The 16,505-nt window shown below is 34.6% G+C and overlaps 1 protein-coding gene across 11 annotated transcripts in view; it reads right to left on the bottom strand.

Moving 5' to 3' along the window:
- hppy (MAP4K3-like protein hppy) overlaps positions 1-16,505 on the bottom strand; it is a 181,877-nt gene that overhangs the window by 57,607 nt on the left and 107,765 nt on the right. For all 11 annotated transcript variants that reach the window (XM_067131030.1, XM_067131031.1, XM_067131035.1 and 8 more), the window contains 4 exons: positions 10,486-10,661; positions 7,697-7,863; positions 6,638-6,842; positions 1,072-1,199 (listed from right to left, as the gene is read on the bottom strand). In XM_067131030.1, the coding sequence (XP_066987131.1) occupies positions 1,072-1,199; positions 6,638-6,842; positions 7,697-7,863; positions 10,486-10,661 (676 nt within the window). The remainder of the gene's footprint in view (positions 1-1,071; positions 1,200-6,637; positions 6,843-7,696; positions 7,864-10,485; positions 10,662-16,505) is intronic.

Genomic DNA, 16,505 nt, shown 5'->3' with positions numbered 1-16,505 from the left:
TGCTGAACAGCAGCACCAATATGCAGTATATACCTTGCTGTCACACTTCTCAGTTCCAGAGATCCTTTATTCCTCACACCAGTGGACTGTGGAACAGTCTCCCTGAGGATGTTGCGCATTACTACCCTAGAACAGTTTTACCTTGCATTTCAATAATTTATTTATTTATTCAACTATTTATGAAATTTATTATTTTACATTTGTTCTTTTTTAAGAACTGATCTCGTCTTTCTGTATTTCCCATTCCCTTCTGTTAATTCTTTCTAATGAACACCATATTCTTTGGAAACTTGAATTTCAAGTCGATGGCCCCTATGGGACTGCTCCATAACTTGGATTTCTTTCAAGTTAATATCTAGGTGCTTATGTGGGCCTTTCATGAAATGAAATAGCATACAGGAACTTCTGTTAAATTGTGGTTACTTGCATCAGCAACCACCAGTTTCTGTATATGTCTGAGGGTTGGATCCATTACTTGTGGTTTTCACTAAGTTTTATATGAACAAAAGTCTAATACTATATATATTTGTTATTTCAGGTAACAGTTACCAATACCTAAAACCTTGTTACTAACAACTCTATACAAGTAACCTAGGAACCAGTTTTGTTAATGAAGTATTTGGAGTTCAGTTTACCAGCACTACATCTCCACAACCACCAGTTGCTTGTAACCCGCATGCAAAACCTGACAACCACCATCTAGCGAGAATGGTGACTGTGTCCTTTTTCTAGGCAGAGGAAAGGCTTATCTTACGTGCCTGAAAACAGAGTGCTTTCAAGTGTTGTAACTGCCATTTCACCATGCTATAAAGAAGTAACACCTACTTGGTTCTAATTATGTTCCAGAGTTGAGCTTCTTGAAACAGACTTCCAATACAATATTGTATTTTTTTTTTTTACCGAGTCCTTAGTTTATGAGTACAGACTTGCAATGAAGCATTGTTGGTCCATATGATCTGTTTAAATGTCTAATATCTTGGAATACAGACTTCACCAGATTAATCTAACTAAAATTCAATTATAACCAATCAGTATAACCTTAGAGGGAACTACATGCTGTGTCTCACCTACCTTAGTCGTAATTGCATATTTTCTAGGAAGAAATTTTTCAGGAATCTTATTCATAGGTAAAGAAAATTTATGCAAGTGACGATTATGAAGACCAATTAACTCATGTCTATACAGGTATGGACCCTTTCCTGAAAAAATAAAATGTTAACTTAATTAAAATGCTGGAAAGAGAGGAAAAAGATAAATGTTTCACAGGTTTACAATCTCTCACTTGTAATTCTAATAACCGAAAAGCTCTAAAAACCAAAATATTTTTTGAGATAAGTTATCATTTGCAAAAGTCAAACAGTACAACTATATTTGTGATAATGATCATTCAAATAAAAGTTGATTTGCTTGCTGTATCCAATTACAATAAATATTGCACATATCTTCCTGTTATTGTACTGCATTAAAAGAATATAAACGTTGTGATTGTACGCCATTTGCATTTGATATTGTTTAGTCTCAAACCTCCGCTGAATGAGTACTACCAACATCTTGATTGCCATTAGTTGCTAGAAGAAACATAATTCAGAGATGCTTTTTTCTTGTAAATTAACAAAGTTTGGTTTAAAACTTGCAGATTATTTGATTGTAGAAGCAGTAAGTGGAGTCTGCCAGTTCCGGACATTTCTTTCATGTATTCCAAAATGTTTTGCAACCTGTCTGTTATCAGTTTTATTCAGCCGCGACTATAACCTGCAGCTTTAATTTAGTGCCTTTTTTTTCTTAACACCTTCTTCATTGTGTGAAGAATGAATAAAAATGTATTTTATTTTTACTTATGGAAGTCACCAATGAAAATCGACAAGTTTTAACAACTTGAAAACTTTAACGCAACTCTTAATAAACACTTGACAGTTATGGTAAATGTCAGCATCAGCTTAACACAACTCTTAATAAACACTTTACAATTACAGTAAATGATGTTTGCATCAGCTGTTTCTTGATTCAGTTGTTTATGTCAGTACAGGTTTACAATCCTTCTTCATGAATTCTAAAACCTGGGATTTTGGTATATTACAACTGATATGAGAGAGTGAGTTAAGTTAAGTATATCTTAGTTTAACAAGACCACTGAGCTGATTAACAGCTCTCCTAGGGGTGACCTGAAGGATTAGATTTATTTTACTTGGCTAAGAACCAATTGGTTACCTAGCAACGGGACCTACAGCTTATTGTGGGATCCGAACCACATTATGACGAGAAATGAATTTCTATCACCAGAAATAAATTCCTCTAATTCTTCATTAGCCGGGTGGAAGAGTCGAATGCTGGGCCAACAGCGTGCCAGGCGACAGCTCTATCCACCCCTCCAATGAAGAACTTGAGAGAGAGAGAGAGAGAGAGAGAGAGAGAGAGAGAGAGAGAGAGAGAGAGAGAGAGAGAGAGAGAGAATTATCCTGATTAGGCTGTTACACCAACAGATATCCATTTGCAAAAGTCGAATAATAGTTGTATTGCGAATATTGATCATTTTAATAAAACTGCTTTATTGCATGTATTACTGTACTGTCATATTATTATCATATTACAAATTATGGACAGAGCGATCATGTGCCACTTGCATCCTGGTTCTGTTTACATTCTTAAAACCATTAGCTGACTGCATTTTACCAACATCATCACTGTCATTAGTTGCTGAATGAAACTTAATTCAGACATGTTTCTTTCATAAATTACCAGAGATTGGTTAAAAAACAGAACTACTTTATTTATAAATGCAGTAAATTAAATGAAGTAGATGAGTGATTTTGCCATTTTTTCAGCCACAGCTATAACCTGCTGCTTAAATTTAGTGGCATACTTCCTTAACAACTTCTCCATGGCATGAAGGCTGTAATGCAACTCTTAATAAAAGTGTTAGTTATGGTAACTAACATTGGCAAACAGCTGTTTCTCGATTTGGTTATTTCAGTACTTGCTGTTGTTTACTCCAGCATTTTGCATGCATTGGCAAGTGGTTGTTAATTGTAAGAAATAAGTAATGAATTCTTACACAAGCCACAAGTTTGGAAAGCCTGGTTGAATGTATGATGACTCCCACTTAACCTACTGAACTTTGCTCCCAGCCCCACTAATTAGTTACAAGCTGACTTACATACTGTATGCCTTATTGGTGAAATCTACCGAAACTGACGCAGGCATAGGAAGCCTTGCTCAGCATAATCTACAAAAAAAAGAAAAAAAAAAAGAACCTGCACATTAAGCATATCCTCATGAAAATGCATCTCTCACTATGTATACATATTGTGATGAATCACATTTTGGGATAAAATTTAAAGGATCACATGATACACAAGATCAGGTGATACATGAGTATGTATGTACATGTCAGTTCTTTTTGATACTATTGATTTTTTAGTTTTACAGAACGTTTTTGTTGGAAATGAGATATGTGTTGATGTTAGGAGCAACCTTTTGTTCTGAAATCCAAAAAAATAAAAAAACTGAGGGTTTCAGATAAGGGATTGTGAACCAGTATTAATAATTAATGATTCCTTTTCTGATTTAAATGAACTCGACAATTTCATAACATGGCAATCACATAAAAACTTATGATAGTCTACATCCAGCTTAAGTCAGTACTTGTGTTTGAATATAGAACACTAAAATTTACAAAAGAATAAGCTTACAGAGGAACCACCATTAGATCCAAATAATATATGCAATATTAAGATGTATCTACAATAATTTTATAACCATAACCCAAGATCAGAGATATCTGCATACTTCACATAAGTGCTAGCTGATAGCTGTGCTTGACAATCCTCCTCCTCCTCCTCCTCCTCATCAAATAATCTGACCAACTCTTTGAAATGTTAAGTTAAAGCAGAGTATAAGTATGAAAAGAAATGCCCAGGTGGCATGTGCAAGGGGCTATATCATAACCTGGACATGATGAAAAAAATTTAAAATATAACAACAGAAATAGTGTCCCAATGGAATATTTGAGATTTCAGCATTTATTAGCCTTTTAAAACTCACAGACCTTACTTATAATGCAAGAAATGATGATTTCATTCAAAATATCAAAATACCTGTGAAATAACTAAGAAGAGCTTCACTTACAAACCAATTAATCATTACACATACAGGCAGTCCCCGGTTATCGGCAGCCTCAGTTACCGGCGATCCAGGTTTTGCGGCGCTTGTCTAGCGACGACGATAACCAGATTTTTGTCGCTGATAACCGGTTATCGGCACTGATAACTGGTTATCAGCGCTGATCACCTCTTATTGGCGGTGCTGATCACTGGTTATCAGCGCCACTAACCGGTTATCGGCGCCACTAACCAGGGATCAGTGCTATTATCGCCGATTTTTGGTTGTCATCATGCCGTTGGGAACGGAACCCCGCCGATAACCGGGGACTGCCTGTACGTGCCAATTATTTTAATTCCAAGTGTTTCCACATTTGCCAATCTTTGTTTAACAGACAAATGAGGAAACAGGTAGTCAAATTATACATGCACTACTGTATCTGAATCTTTTGGTATGGTTTGGTCAGTAACCTTATATAAGGCAGCATGATTCCAGGGGACTGTAAGACAGCATTCTTTATATGATTGATAGGTTTATATGAAAATAACTTGTTTTATGTTACAAAAACATTATGTCCTTCCAAATTGTTATACATAGTAGGAGACAAGCCCCAATTAAAGGATACAATGTCAGTGGTGCAAGGTCCTATTTTGCATCATCTTCCTCTACCAGGGAAATTAGCCGGTGACCTGCCTCCCCAATCAGTAGGAAAAGGAAAATGTGATCATCTTGACAGGAAAGTTCGGGGATTTTCCTACATATCAGAAATACAGGCCATATAATAAACTGGAGTGGGGCGGAGCTGGTTTTCAAAAGTAGCTGTCCATACAAAAGAAAGATGCTGGAATCTGCTATCATCAATCAAACCAACAATATGAACTTGTCAGGAGGACATTGGAAATCAGACGACATCGACGCTTTAATCCTCAGACCGCTTCTGAAGAAGGTGTTCCAGGGCACACGACCACCAGAATCGTCACCAAACGGGAGTTAATGGGCCGAAAACCACTAGGGAACAGTTTACTCTCCTCCTTCTTAGGAAACGGTCACCTGCATACCATCGGAGACTTAATGCCACACCTATATATGCTTTGTATATATACCCTTGTAACATTTCATCTGTCCATATTTTTCCAGTGAACAGGGGCACAGAAGGAAGTGCCCGAAATATATGGTTGCAACGTTCAAATAGTGTTTTATGGGCCTTTTTATCTTCATATATATATCTATCTATCTATATCTATATATATATATATATATATATATATATATATATATATATATATATATATATATATTATATATATGAATTATAGGCTTAACATTTTAAAAGATCCATATGCATATTCGTTATGTTGACGTTTGTAAAATACGATATGCGAATATTGAGTATAGTATAATGTAGGCTATGCTACTGTGTATGTATACAATATACCATAGTGTAGGCTAAGCTAATTCTTGTTTATTATTCAATTTCTCTTTGTACTGAATTATCATAAGTCACTTTGCATGAACCTCCAGAATTTGCTGATATTAATAATTACTATACCGTGTATTGTAAAGAGTATATTTTATAGTGTAGGCTAGGCTACCATATATGTATATAGTACATGGTACCAAATACCCTAGTGTAGGCTAGGCTATGTTCGAGATACGTTTTGGTATTTCTTACGTTTTTTCCAACAAACAATGATTTTTTTTGGAACCTAACCCCATCGTAAGTAGGATAATACCTGTAAAAGCATTTTTAGTTTGTTTTGTGTGTGTTTGAACTATCAAAATAGGCCGTTCTAAGTGTTTTTAGAAGGGTTCTAAGTATTCACTGATTTTAGCTATTCGCGGGGAGGTGTGGTACACATCCCCCACGAATACGGGGGGTTTACTGTATATGTATGTATGTGTATATATATATATATATATATATATATATATATATATATATATATATATATATATATATATATATATAATAATAACTTTGTGATAAAACTATTAAAATACTTAGGTTTTAAGTGTTTTTAGAGGGGTTTTTTGGTCTTTGAAGTATGAAAATAGGTAGTTATAAGCATTTTTAGAGGGGTGTCAAGTATTCACAGATTTAAGCCATTCGTGGGGGGTTGTGGTACACACCCCTGCAAATACCAGTGGTGGTATGCCAGCAAAGTGTCTCACATCCATCTTCTGGGTAGTGCTTCACTCACCTAGAAACACACTTATTTTGATGGGCCAAAAATTTAGAAATACAAAGTTTGTAATTTACACCAAAGTGGAAATACATGGTTTGTAATATGCAATAACACAAATGAGTGGAAGATAAAGTATGCCCAGAAACAATCCAACAAATAACCCTCAATTGAGATCTGGTTCATTACATAATTCACAAACTTCAGTTAACAATAATAACAAACTCCATTTGCTAGGCAAAAAGAGTGGACTTTTTTTTGCTATGCTTTCTAAACGACAGATTGGACATTTTTGCTATACTTTCTGAAGAGTATGAACACTTTTTATTAATCCAGAGATGCAAATTTCAAATTACCTGATATTGTCATGAGCACGTCTTTTATCACAAACATCCAAGTGGTTCTTGCCGGCAATAACTGCTCCATGGCAGCTTCATGCAATTCATTAAGGTTTAAGGTGTATATCCCCTCCTCTGCTCCAATAAGGATATGCTGATCCCGAGTATCTGGGTGTATCCATGAAGCAGTACAGTGGATGTGTAGAGGACACCCATTAAATACCTGCTCAAAAGAAATATAGAAAGATGGAACACTTAGTTATATACAACTTTCTTCCATGAACAAAATCATTCAATACAAATTTCTTTCTATATGGAGTCTATACAAATGGTAAGTATAGTCTAACCTAGGGATGAAAATGAAACAACACAAACTCCCATCTACAAGTCACTATACATAATTTATAAAAAAAAAAATTACCAATACTGAAATTAACCATATTTTGCTGTATGTTTTACATTATCCTTGCACCAAAGTCTCTTTCAGTTACTTACTTCCTCATGTGATACTTTCATATATATCAAAAAGGAAAACTAAATATAATATTAAGAAGTTTTAATTTTACATGTTAATACAGTACTTGATTGGAAATCTGAGGTAAATGTCAAGAGTCATGATCACTCTTAGCCACACAATGTTTAATGAAATCAAATAAGAAAATTTTATATTAAATCTTTCAAAATCGTTCACAACATTCTGCTAGTCCTCACATAAAAACACATAAACCAACTTTAAGTTTTCCATATGCCTACCATACACAAGTGTGCTTGAACTCTATGGCTTTTACTTCTTTTTATTTGCTCTGTTACTGTAATGGTATTTTTCAACTTCCTTTTCAACAGTTACTATGAGAATAATAACCTTACATTTCATCTTCCTATACTTTTCAACAGTTACTATGAGAATAATAACCTTAGGAGCATCCACTGAACCAGTTCACATAACCAATGAACGCTTAAAGTTGACAAAACTTACAAAGACATGTAAATATTTATACAAGCACTACCAAGTTTCCTTTTCATGAATGTTGGTTAACAATTTAAGGATACTATAAAACTACTCTTAGAATACTCTACCTTTGAAAAGCAAGCTCCCATGTGCACTTTTGGGGTAGGTGGAAGACCATTGGACTGAGGTCTTGGAGGAGTGTTGTGTCTTCTTTTGTCTTTCCTGCGAGGAGGAACAGGAGGAGTCCCACTACCATCTTCTTCGCCTCCACTTCCTTGTCCATTTTCTTTGGTAGCTATGATGGGGAATTAAATGGAAAATATTAAGAATATAAGTAATCATTTATACATAAAACAAAATCTAATAAAAAAACTCATAACTAAAGACCTCCATTAGTATAAGAACTATGAACTTGCAGTTAACACCAGCTTTCACACACATACCTTACATACATTACAGAAGTCCTTCAATTATCCGGATTAACAGAGCCAAGGGCCCATAGGATAAAGGTGAATTCTGGATACAGGCGAGTAAAAAATCTATGGGTGTTCATGGGCAACTATGCACCCTTCCTCACTTAACTTAGTCAATACCACAAAACTGTAAACTCTCAATATGTTTGTAAACAACAACCGTCACACTTCAAACTGGAAACTTTATGCAAAAGGCAATATCTACCTTTTCCCCTCACATTTGTAATAAAATATACTGCATAATACTCTTTGAAAAAAATGCAACCCTTCTTTTCTCTCTCTTGTAAACGACACAATTTGGTAGGCAGGTAGCCTACCTGTTTTCCTACAAGTTGTTACCATATTGTATTACCATACACAAGATACAAAATGTGTGTGAATTATTGGTCTAGACTAGGTGTTACACTCACAGTAACCATCTGCATAAGTCATATAGGCTATTACAGCTGTATTTAAGATAAAGGTAATGGTAATGAAACTGATATTTTACTTAGTGAAACTATTTCTACTCTATTATTATTCCTGTTATATGTATACAGTCAACACCCCTGGATTTGTGGGCTCACAATTCACGGAATTTTCTGTAGAACCTACCTATAAATTATTCATGGAAACACTCACCCATTCACGGATTTTTTCATAGAACAATATTCTGTATTTAAATAATATTTTCGTGACTAAATACTGTACTGTACCTACATATACATTTTATCATAAAATAATGATTTACAGAACTAATTTTCAAATATTAATATTAAGTTTAATAACATGAAATAATAATGTTATATAATAAAAACAATAATTATCTCTCTCTCTCTCTTACTATGATGAAATAATTTTTATGCATATGTAATAAGTATGTTTATTTGTTTTGTATGATAAATGATTGACTAATTTTCAAATATTAATATTAATGTGAACAGCAAAATATCAGTTCACTGAAGATAATATAGTGATTAGTAAGATTTCAGTTTAATAAATTAATAAATTATGTAAAATTTTACAGAAATACATATCAATTCCCAATCTTTTCCTGAAAATATGTCAAATAACTTGACAGCAAGGGTAGAAAATGTTGCCACTGGTTGGTCAAATAAATATTGCCATTTGGTGCATGCTCTCTCTCTCTCATGCCAAAGAAGAACTTGACAAATAGACTGATAGATAGATAAATATATACAAAGGGAGAGTGGTTGACAGAAAGTATATAACATATACTGTGTTACTGACATTTTTAACTGTTTAACGATGTAAGCAACTTAGTTCAGCACTTCTATCTCTCTCTCTCTTTTTCTTTCAAAAATAATGAATTTCCATCTTTTGATATCTAACGTAAGAATAACTTCTCTCTCTCTCTCTCTCTTTCCAAAGTTGTTCTCTCTTTCTTTGTCATAATATTTACCTCTCTCTCTCTCAAGCCAAAGGATACTCAAAATGTGAGAGATGGATGGATGGATGGATAGATGGATAGATAATAGATAGATAGATAGGAAGAGTGGTTGATAGAAAGATATACTCTCTCTCTCTCTCTCTCTCTCTCTCTCTCTCTCTCTCTCTCTCTCTGTGTTGGGAAGGGTTAGAAGTACATAAATATATTTTTAAGGGTAAAATATTTAAGATGGCTTTGAAATATCAATATTATTTCAAAGATTAATACAGTAAACAGTTTAAGGTATATTTGATGTAGGATGCTAGTTTAACGCATACATTTGGTATTTGAACTTTCAAGACAGGCAGTTATAAGCATTTTTAGAGGGGGGTGTTAACTATTCGCAGGGGGTTGTGGTACACATCTCCGCAAATACAGGGGTTGATTATTATTCCTGTTATGTGTAATATGTATAAAACAACTGATCATCTGCCATTTGCATCGGTAATGTTTATGTTCTCAGGATCTGTTGACTGAGCCTACAAGTGAAAGAATTAGAATAATTTTTTAGTTGCTAAGAGATAAACGAATGCATACTGGAATTATTAAAAATATAAAATGGGTATACAAAGATTAACCAACATACTTTGTTCAGTAAGTAAAGTCTCTCTCTCTCTCTCTCTCTCTCTCTCTCTCTCTCTCTCTCTCTCTCTCTCTCTCTCTCTCTCTCAAACTTATTAATCACAAAACAAGCTCTAGCAAGTTCACCAATGCCAGCATTGGTGTATACAATAATGGTGACAAAACTATGGTAGGCTGTGGGCAGGCTACCTACCGACCGTGTATGTGTGTGTGCAATTTTTTTTTTTACTGTAGTAAATGAAAGGGGATGATCCTTTACCTGCAGATATTAAGTTACTTAACACTTACCTATTAAAATATTGCATCCTGTTCATGAACAAAAATTGGTAAAAAAAAAAAGGAAGAAAAAGTTAAGGATGGTACTTTCAGTAGCAATTCCTAAAGAAAACCCATTTCAGCATTCTCAGTTCAACAGAACTTGTCATTTACCTACCATCTCGTCTTCTGTTATGCTGACTATCACTTTGAGCACGCGCACGAGAAGTTCCTGGCGTTAAAGTTAAGGTTGCAGTTTGATCTGTGAGTTCCTCTCCATCTTCTTGGTGAGCATCTGCACTGGAATGCCTTCTAGCATGTCCTCTTTCCCGACACGGCGAAGACTGACTGTACCTACACAGGGTTAAAAAGATGCTACTGCTATTACTGGGTATCAGGATTATACTCCGTAACTGAAATAAAAAGAAACAATATAAAGTTTTCACAGGCACTCAACTACGGTCTTGATTGACCTTGGACCACTAATAATCACTTTTTTCCATATGGTCATTACTTTCAAAAACTTGTAAAAAATCTGTAAGAATAAAATAATTATCAATATAAAAACAATAATTACCATTTAAGAATACGTAAAATTTGCATCCTGTAATTGCTCGTCATTACAGTTTTCCAAAATTAAGACTACAACAAAAGTAATTTACAACTAACACCAAAGTAAAAGCTTCACAAATTAAACTCTTACTGAGATATCAGGTGGTATTAATAACAGCATGGAAACATATTAAGCAACTAACATAAACACAAAAAACATGCTAAATTGAGAATCACATCCATAACATATAGAAAAAAACATCCCATGCATAATTATATAGTAATATAACAGTCCAGAGACTAAGTCACACAAAATTTTTAATACTGAAGCTTTTAAGTTGAATATAAATTAAATCATGCAGTATTCCTTTTTAGATTAGTCGCATCTATGCAATAGCATAGCAAGAAATGCACCCTAGGAATGTAATTAGCAAGACAGCTGTTTTCAATATCAAATACTGATAAAAGTTTTTCTTTTAAAATACTGTTCACTTTGCACAGAAACCTGATCAGAGGTAGCTCGATATTAGGGTCTATATCTCAAGCAAAATTTCAAAATATACAGTACAAGAAAAATTTAAAAGGTGCTAAAACACATTCCATGAAAAAATGAAAATAGTAAAAATAGGAATTCATTTTCCTCTAATAATGCCTTCTGATGCTGGTACTGGTCTGTCTGTGGCACCCATTTAGTATACAACTTCAAAGAAAGAAGAAAAATCTCAGCAGTGCAATAAGCACATACTGCAAACATACAATGCGAATCACTAGGTCTCAGCTGTCAAACTGGTTGCAATTTGTTTGCATGTGAGTGTACAGTATTTTGCTCTCCAAATTCATTCGAGATTTGGTTGATATTGGTTTGATATTACCTTAAACCCCTTTTCACTGCCTTATGTTTGCTAATTAAACAGTTACTTTAGTGGGGACCGACAGGAGTTATTCAATTTTTGCTAACAAATAGGGTTGCCATACAGAATAAAAAGGTTGGCGTTGAAGAAAGTGTTTTCTTATGCGTCTGAATTTTATGGTTTGTCCATTTTTGTCTTACAGTTTGTTAAGCAAACCTTGCTTTTTCATACTGACATAGCTAACATTTGTACTTCTCTCAGTTCTTGTTAACAGTACTTATTATGTGTTGAGCACTCACATTGTATATGACTGGGTTTCTCGTATACGTATTCTGGTTTTGATTTCTTTAACACTCCGCTGAATGGTACGTCAAAGAAAATAACTACTGTGTTTGTTTGTATCTGTATTCAAACTCTCTAAGGATGTCATCTCCCAAATGGGACAGCGGAGCTATAGTATACCTATAGTTCTGTGATCCAAACTGAAAGGGTATAAGTATCTTTTATTAATGTCCCTCAAGAGATGTGCATTTACTATTTTCTCTTACATTTTCCACAAGCAATTTATTAGGGAAAATGGTCTATAATTGTTTAAATTAAAGTACTTAGGTCCTTATCTGGTTTGGAGATGGGAATAATTATGGCATTACACCATTTCTTTGGGGAACAAATTTCTGAGCTGCATGTAATTATAAAATTGTACAATGTACGATATACCTGATGGTGCTTGATTTGTGATAATTTCAAGACATTATCTCTACCCGAGGCAGATGTGTTACAATTTGAAGTGGCATAATCTAACTCTTCCATACTAAATTTTCTACTGCAATAAGCATCTCATGTCATTTCAAGATTTAGTGAGTTTGATCTAATTTTCATTAAACAAATTTACAACAGTGACTGCACTGTAAGGTTTTAGAGTTATAAGGTTTTACTTCTTGATTATGCCCAATTCTACTTTTTAGAAGTAAGTTTTGTTCAATGAAATTTATCTCGGCAACAGTTAACAGTGGTCATCTGTCTTAATTTTTTTTTTTTTTTTTTTTTGTAAAGCTCAAGATCATGAATATTGTACCTAACATGTAAAAATTCCAAAAATAGTTATCTGGTAGTTCTTCCTCAACCTATATTTTTGCAAGCATAACAGTTCCTTGTGTGTAATTAAATGTGAAGTGTTTTGTTTGATTTATAAACTTCCCAGAGTTACTTGGTATTTAGTAAGACTTCAATATTTTTTTAACCAACCAATTATTTGTTCTTAGTACTAAAGAAATTGTTAGGTTCAATTTCTAAGCTGGCTAAAAACATGTTGTTAGATTTTAGTACTGAAAATCATGAGCAATTATCAAGAACACACTTATCAGAGAGGGATTTGGTTACAATCCTATCACCTTTTTTTTTTCTTTCTTTAAATCTTTAGCTGAAAACCCTTATGGACAGAGTCAATAGGCTACAAACCCAAGAGTGCTCAAATAGGAAATTAGCCTATGGAGTGTGAAAGTAATATATAAATAAGAGGGAATAGAAAATAAAACTGATCCACCTTAATTTAGTAGATATCAGCAGAAAGCAGAAATGAATTAGCTCCTCGCTCATACATTTGGAGATATGGTATAAGTAAACTACACGACATTTTAGTTGTAGCCAAAATAGACTAGCAAACTGAGTAATATAAAACCTGATACTAAAAAACAACACACTGTTTGTTGTTGTTGTTTTAGATTAAGCTGGCTTTATGCCAGCATGGGTCCCTTGCTCATAGAGCAGCCTGTAGCCCACGCTGATTACAACAGCCTGTCTGGTGTTGCAAGCAAAAACACCTAGGCAGGCAAAGGTGAGTGCAAAGGATGTTTGTTGAAGTACAATTTATGCAACAGACTTAATGAACTCAATTTACATCTATACCAAAAGTCAACATTATGAGTAAGCAAAATAAACTTACTGATGACATAACTCAATCAAAGAGTTTGAGATCAAAGTCAGCACCAGAAGACCACACTAGAGAACAGTATTCCAAACAAGGAAGAAGAAAAGTTAAAACACTCAGATATAATAATCTTAACCCAAAAAATTCCAAAGCATTTCCACGAGATATCTACTTTTTTGCAAAATAGAGGAAGCAACATTATATGCTTCTCAAAGGCCAAATTGTCATAAAAATTTACAGCAAAAACCTTGAAGATTAACTGACATTTAAAACTGTACCATTTAAATTTAAATTAAGATTCAAAGGCTAAAGTGTTCTGGCTTTACCAACTACAGGGTATCACACTTTGAGTTTTAGCAGGGTTAAGCTTTGTGCCCCAAAGCCTTCTCAACTCATGAATATATACTGTAACTCTATTCAAGGATTCTGCAACCATAGATGCAAGGCACGAAGATGGAAAACAACTAGAGCAACACTGGCGTATGCAATCAGTTTGTTCTCCACACCTATCTCTTCCTCCATTTATCAAATTTTTCTTTTTCACTGTAAGGTTCAAAAGTAATGACACTTAAGCTTTCCATTTGATTTATTGGGTGGTTATCCATAGCAACATTCCATGCTATTCCTATTTATCCTCATTATTTGGAATTTACTCATGATATGGAAGAAATATTTCATCAGAAAAGATTCCCAGCCTCTAGGTGCCCGACCAGGGGAGGAACAATACTGCTATCTCTCAAAATCTGCTCTAGGATATCCTCTTGAATATACACATTAACCCCAGTGCAGTAAAGATCGTCAGTCAGTCAAGATTAGACCCAGCACTACGGAAAAACTTTCCTTAAGTTTGTTACAACTGTCTTCCCTAGCTTGACTACCCAGATAATCCAGTTCTGAGGATGGGGAGGTTTGCTGTTGTACTCCACCCTCCATTAAAACAAAGGTACAGTCAAAATTTCAATGTTTCCCTGACATTCTTTGTCAACAGCACATAAGCTGGAGACCAACAAAGGGAAAAAAGGAAAACTGACTCAAGACCAAGCGGCAAAATGGAAAATAAGATAAGGGACGAAATAAAAAGAGATCAATTCTTTATCTTCAACAAGTGCTACGTCAACTGGGGGACTTTTCAGAAAGAACACTGCAATCCAACAGCTGGTTTAACCTATTAAATTTTTCATCAGCTTCATTATTCCACAAAGCACCACAATGCAATAAAACAAATCATTATACGATTATCAGTACTAAACATACAATAAACAGAGGTGACTGACAGCAAGCCTATTAAAAGAAACTAACCTTGGATAAACAGCGGGAAACTTTCTTTGTAACTAATGTGCCCCACAACAACTTGAGAAAGAATGACACCATCCTTCCTACCAATTGGTAAAAAGTGTGACACACATGGACAGTCACAACTGGTTGACTTTCTAGTCAAAGTATTATTATTATTCTTCCACCATCCAGACTTCAGAACTTAAGAGTTTAGGGAATTTGACATGAATTACGGCCAACTATGATTGATGGGTTCATCATGAACAAGCAAAGCATTACAAGGCTGATTAATGAATCGGAGAGATAAATTGTCCTTAATAAAAAAATACTGTTGAATGGTTGCCATTAGCAAAATACGTAGTGGAAAACAGCAGATTTACTTACAGCAAGCTGTGAAAAGTACACTAGGTTTACATTACGCTTGGCCACAATGAATAAGTACCATTTGTAGGATGAGAACATATGATTACGTACCAGTTTTTAGTGTCATAAAGCTCAAAATGGTACCTAAAGTCATACATTTTGACTTCCATAATGCTGCTAAAAAACTTCATTATACAACTCTTGAACTTAACAGCTAAAATCCAAATATAGCACTGCTGATAAAAACAAAAATGTCTGAATTCTATTTATAAGCAGAATGTCTTACCCCACCAATGTGGATGGGTTAAGGGAAATCATACTCTTAAATACGTGAAATCCAATGCACCCACCTACAAATAAGCCGCTACAACTTCATAAAATTCGTGGTGTTACACTCTTGGCATGATACACATAACTGATGTTACAAAGATCTTACCAGAAACTTAAAAGTGCCAACTATTTCATAATAAATCCTACCACAATTGAAAAGTGAAGGCTTACATAGCTTGTGTGGCTGCATTTCATACAATGTCCTAGTTAACTTGACATCATCTGAAAGCTGTCTAAGCACATGGCATCATCTCACAATATTTGAGTGCTGTCCAAACATATGGCATCATCTCACATAACAATTTTCACAAAGACAATTGAACAATTGGTGCAACAACTTTAAAAAAGAAAATTGTAAATACTAATACTGAGCATGTTCACCAGTGACGATAATGGATTTAGATACAAGCAGTCCCAGGTTATTGGTGGAGGTTCCATTTCGACAGCGTGATAAGCGAAAATTGGCGATTTTCAGCGCCGATAACTGGAGATCAGCACCTCCGTTAGGTACGTATCAGTGCCAATACCTGGTTATTGGCACCGATAAGCAGAAATCAGTGATTTTCGGCGCCAAAAATTGCCAATTTTCCTCACTAGACAAGCACCGTAAAACCGGATCACCAATAACCAGGGACTGCCTGTACACTTATGCATGGGCAAACAAATACGATGCAATATATCACTTTTCTGGATGAAGAAACAGAGATCCAGAAGTCTCCTTTTTCTGTTCATCAAAACCACTTATTCTCTACTCTCAATTTCAGTTGCATCATGATTTAAAATGTGTATATTCATATGTTATATCCCAAAGAAAGGCCAATAACTTACTTAGCATGCTTTAAAAAAAAAATAGACCTGTATGTGAAGAGAAAACTATGCAGGGAAAGATACAGTGACTGT

Source organism: Macrobrachium rosenbergii, chromosome 29 (assembly GCF_040412425.1).
Source record: "Macrobrachium rosenbergii isolate ZJJX-2024 chromosome 29, ASM4041242v1, whole genome shotgun sequence".
NCBI lineage: Eukaryota > Metazoa > Arthropoda > Malacostraca > Decapoda > Palaemonidae > Macrobrachium > Macrobrachium rosenbergii.
Note: the sequence above shows the minus strand (reverse complement) of the source record. Positions and strands in the feature narration are given on the sequence as shown.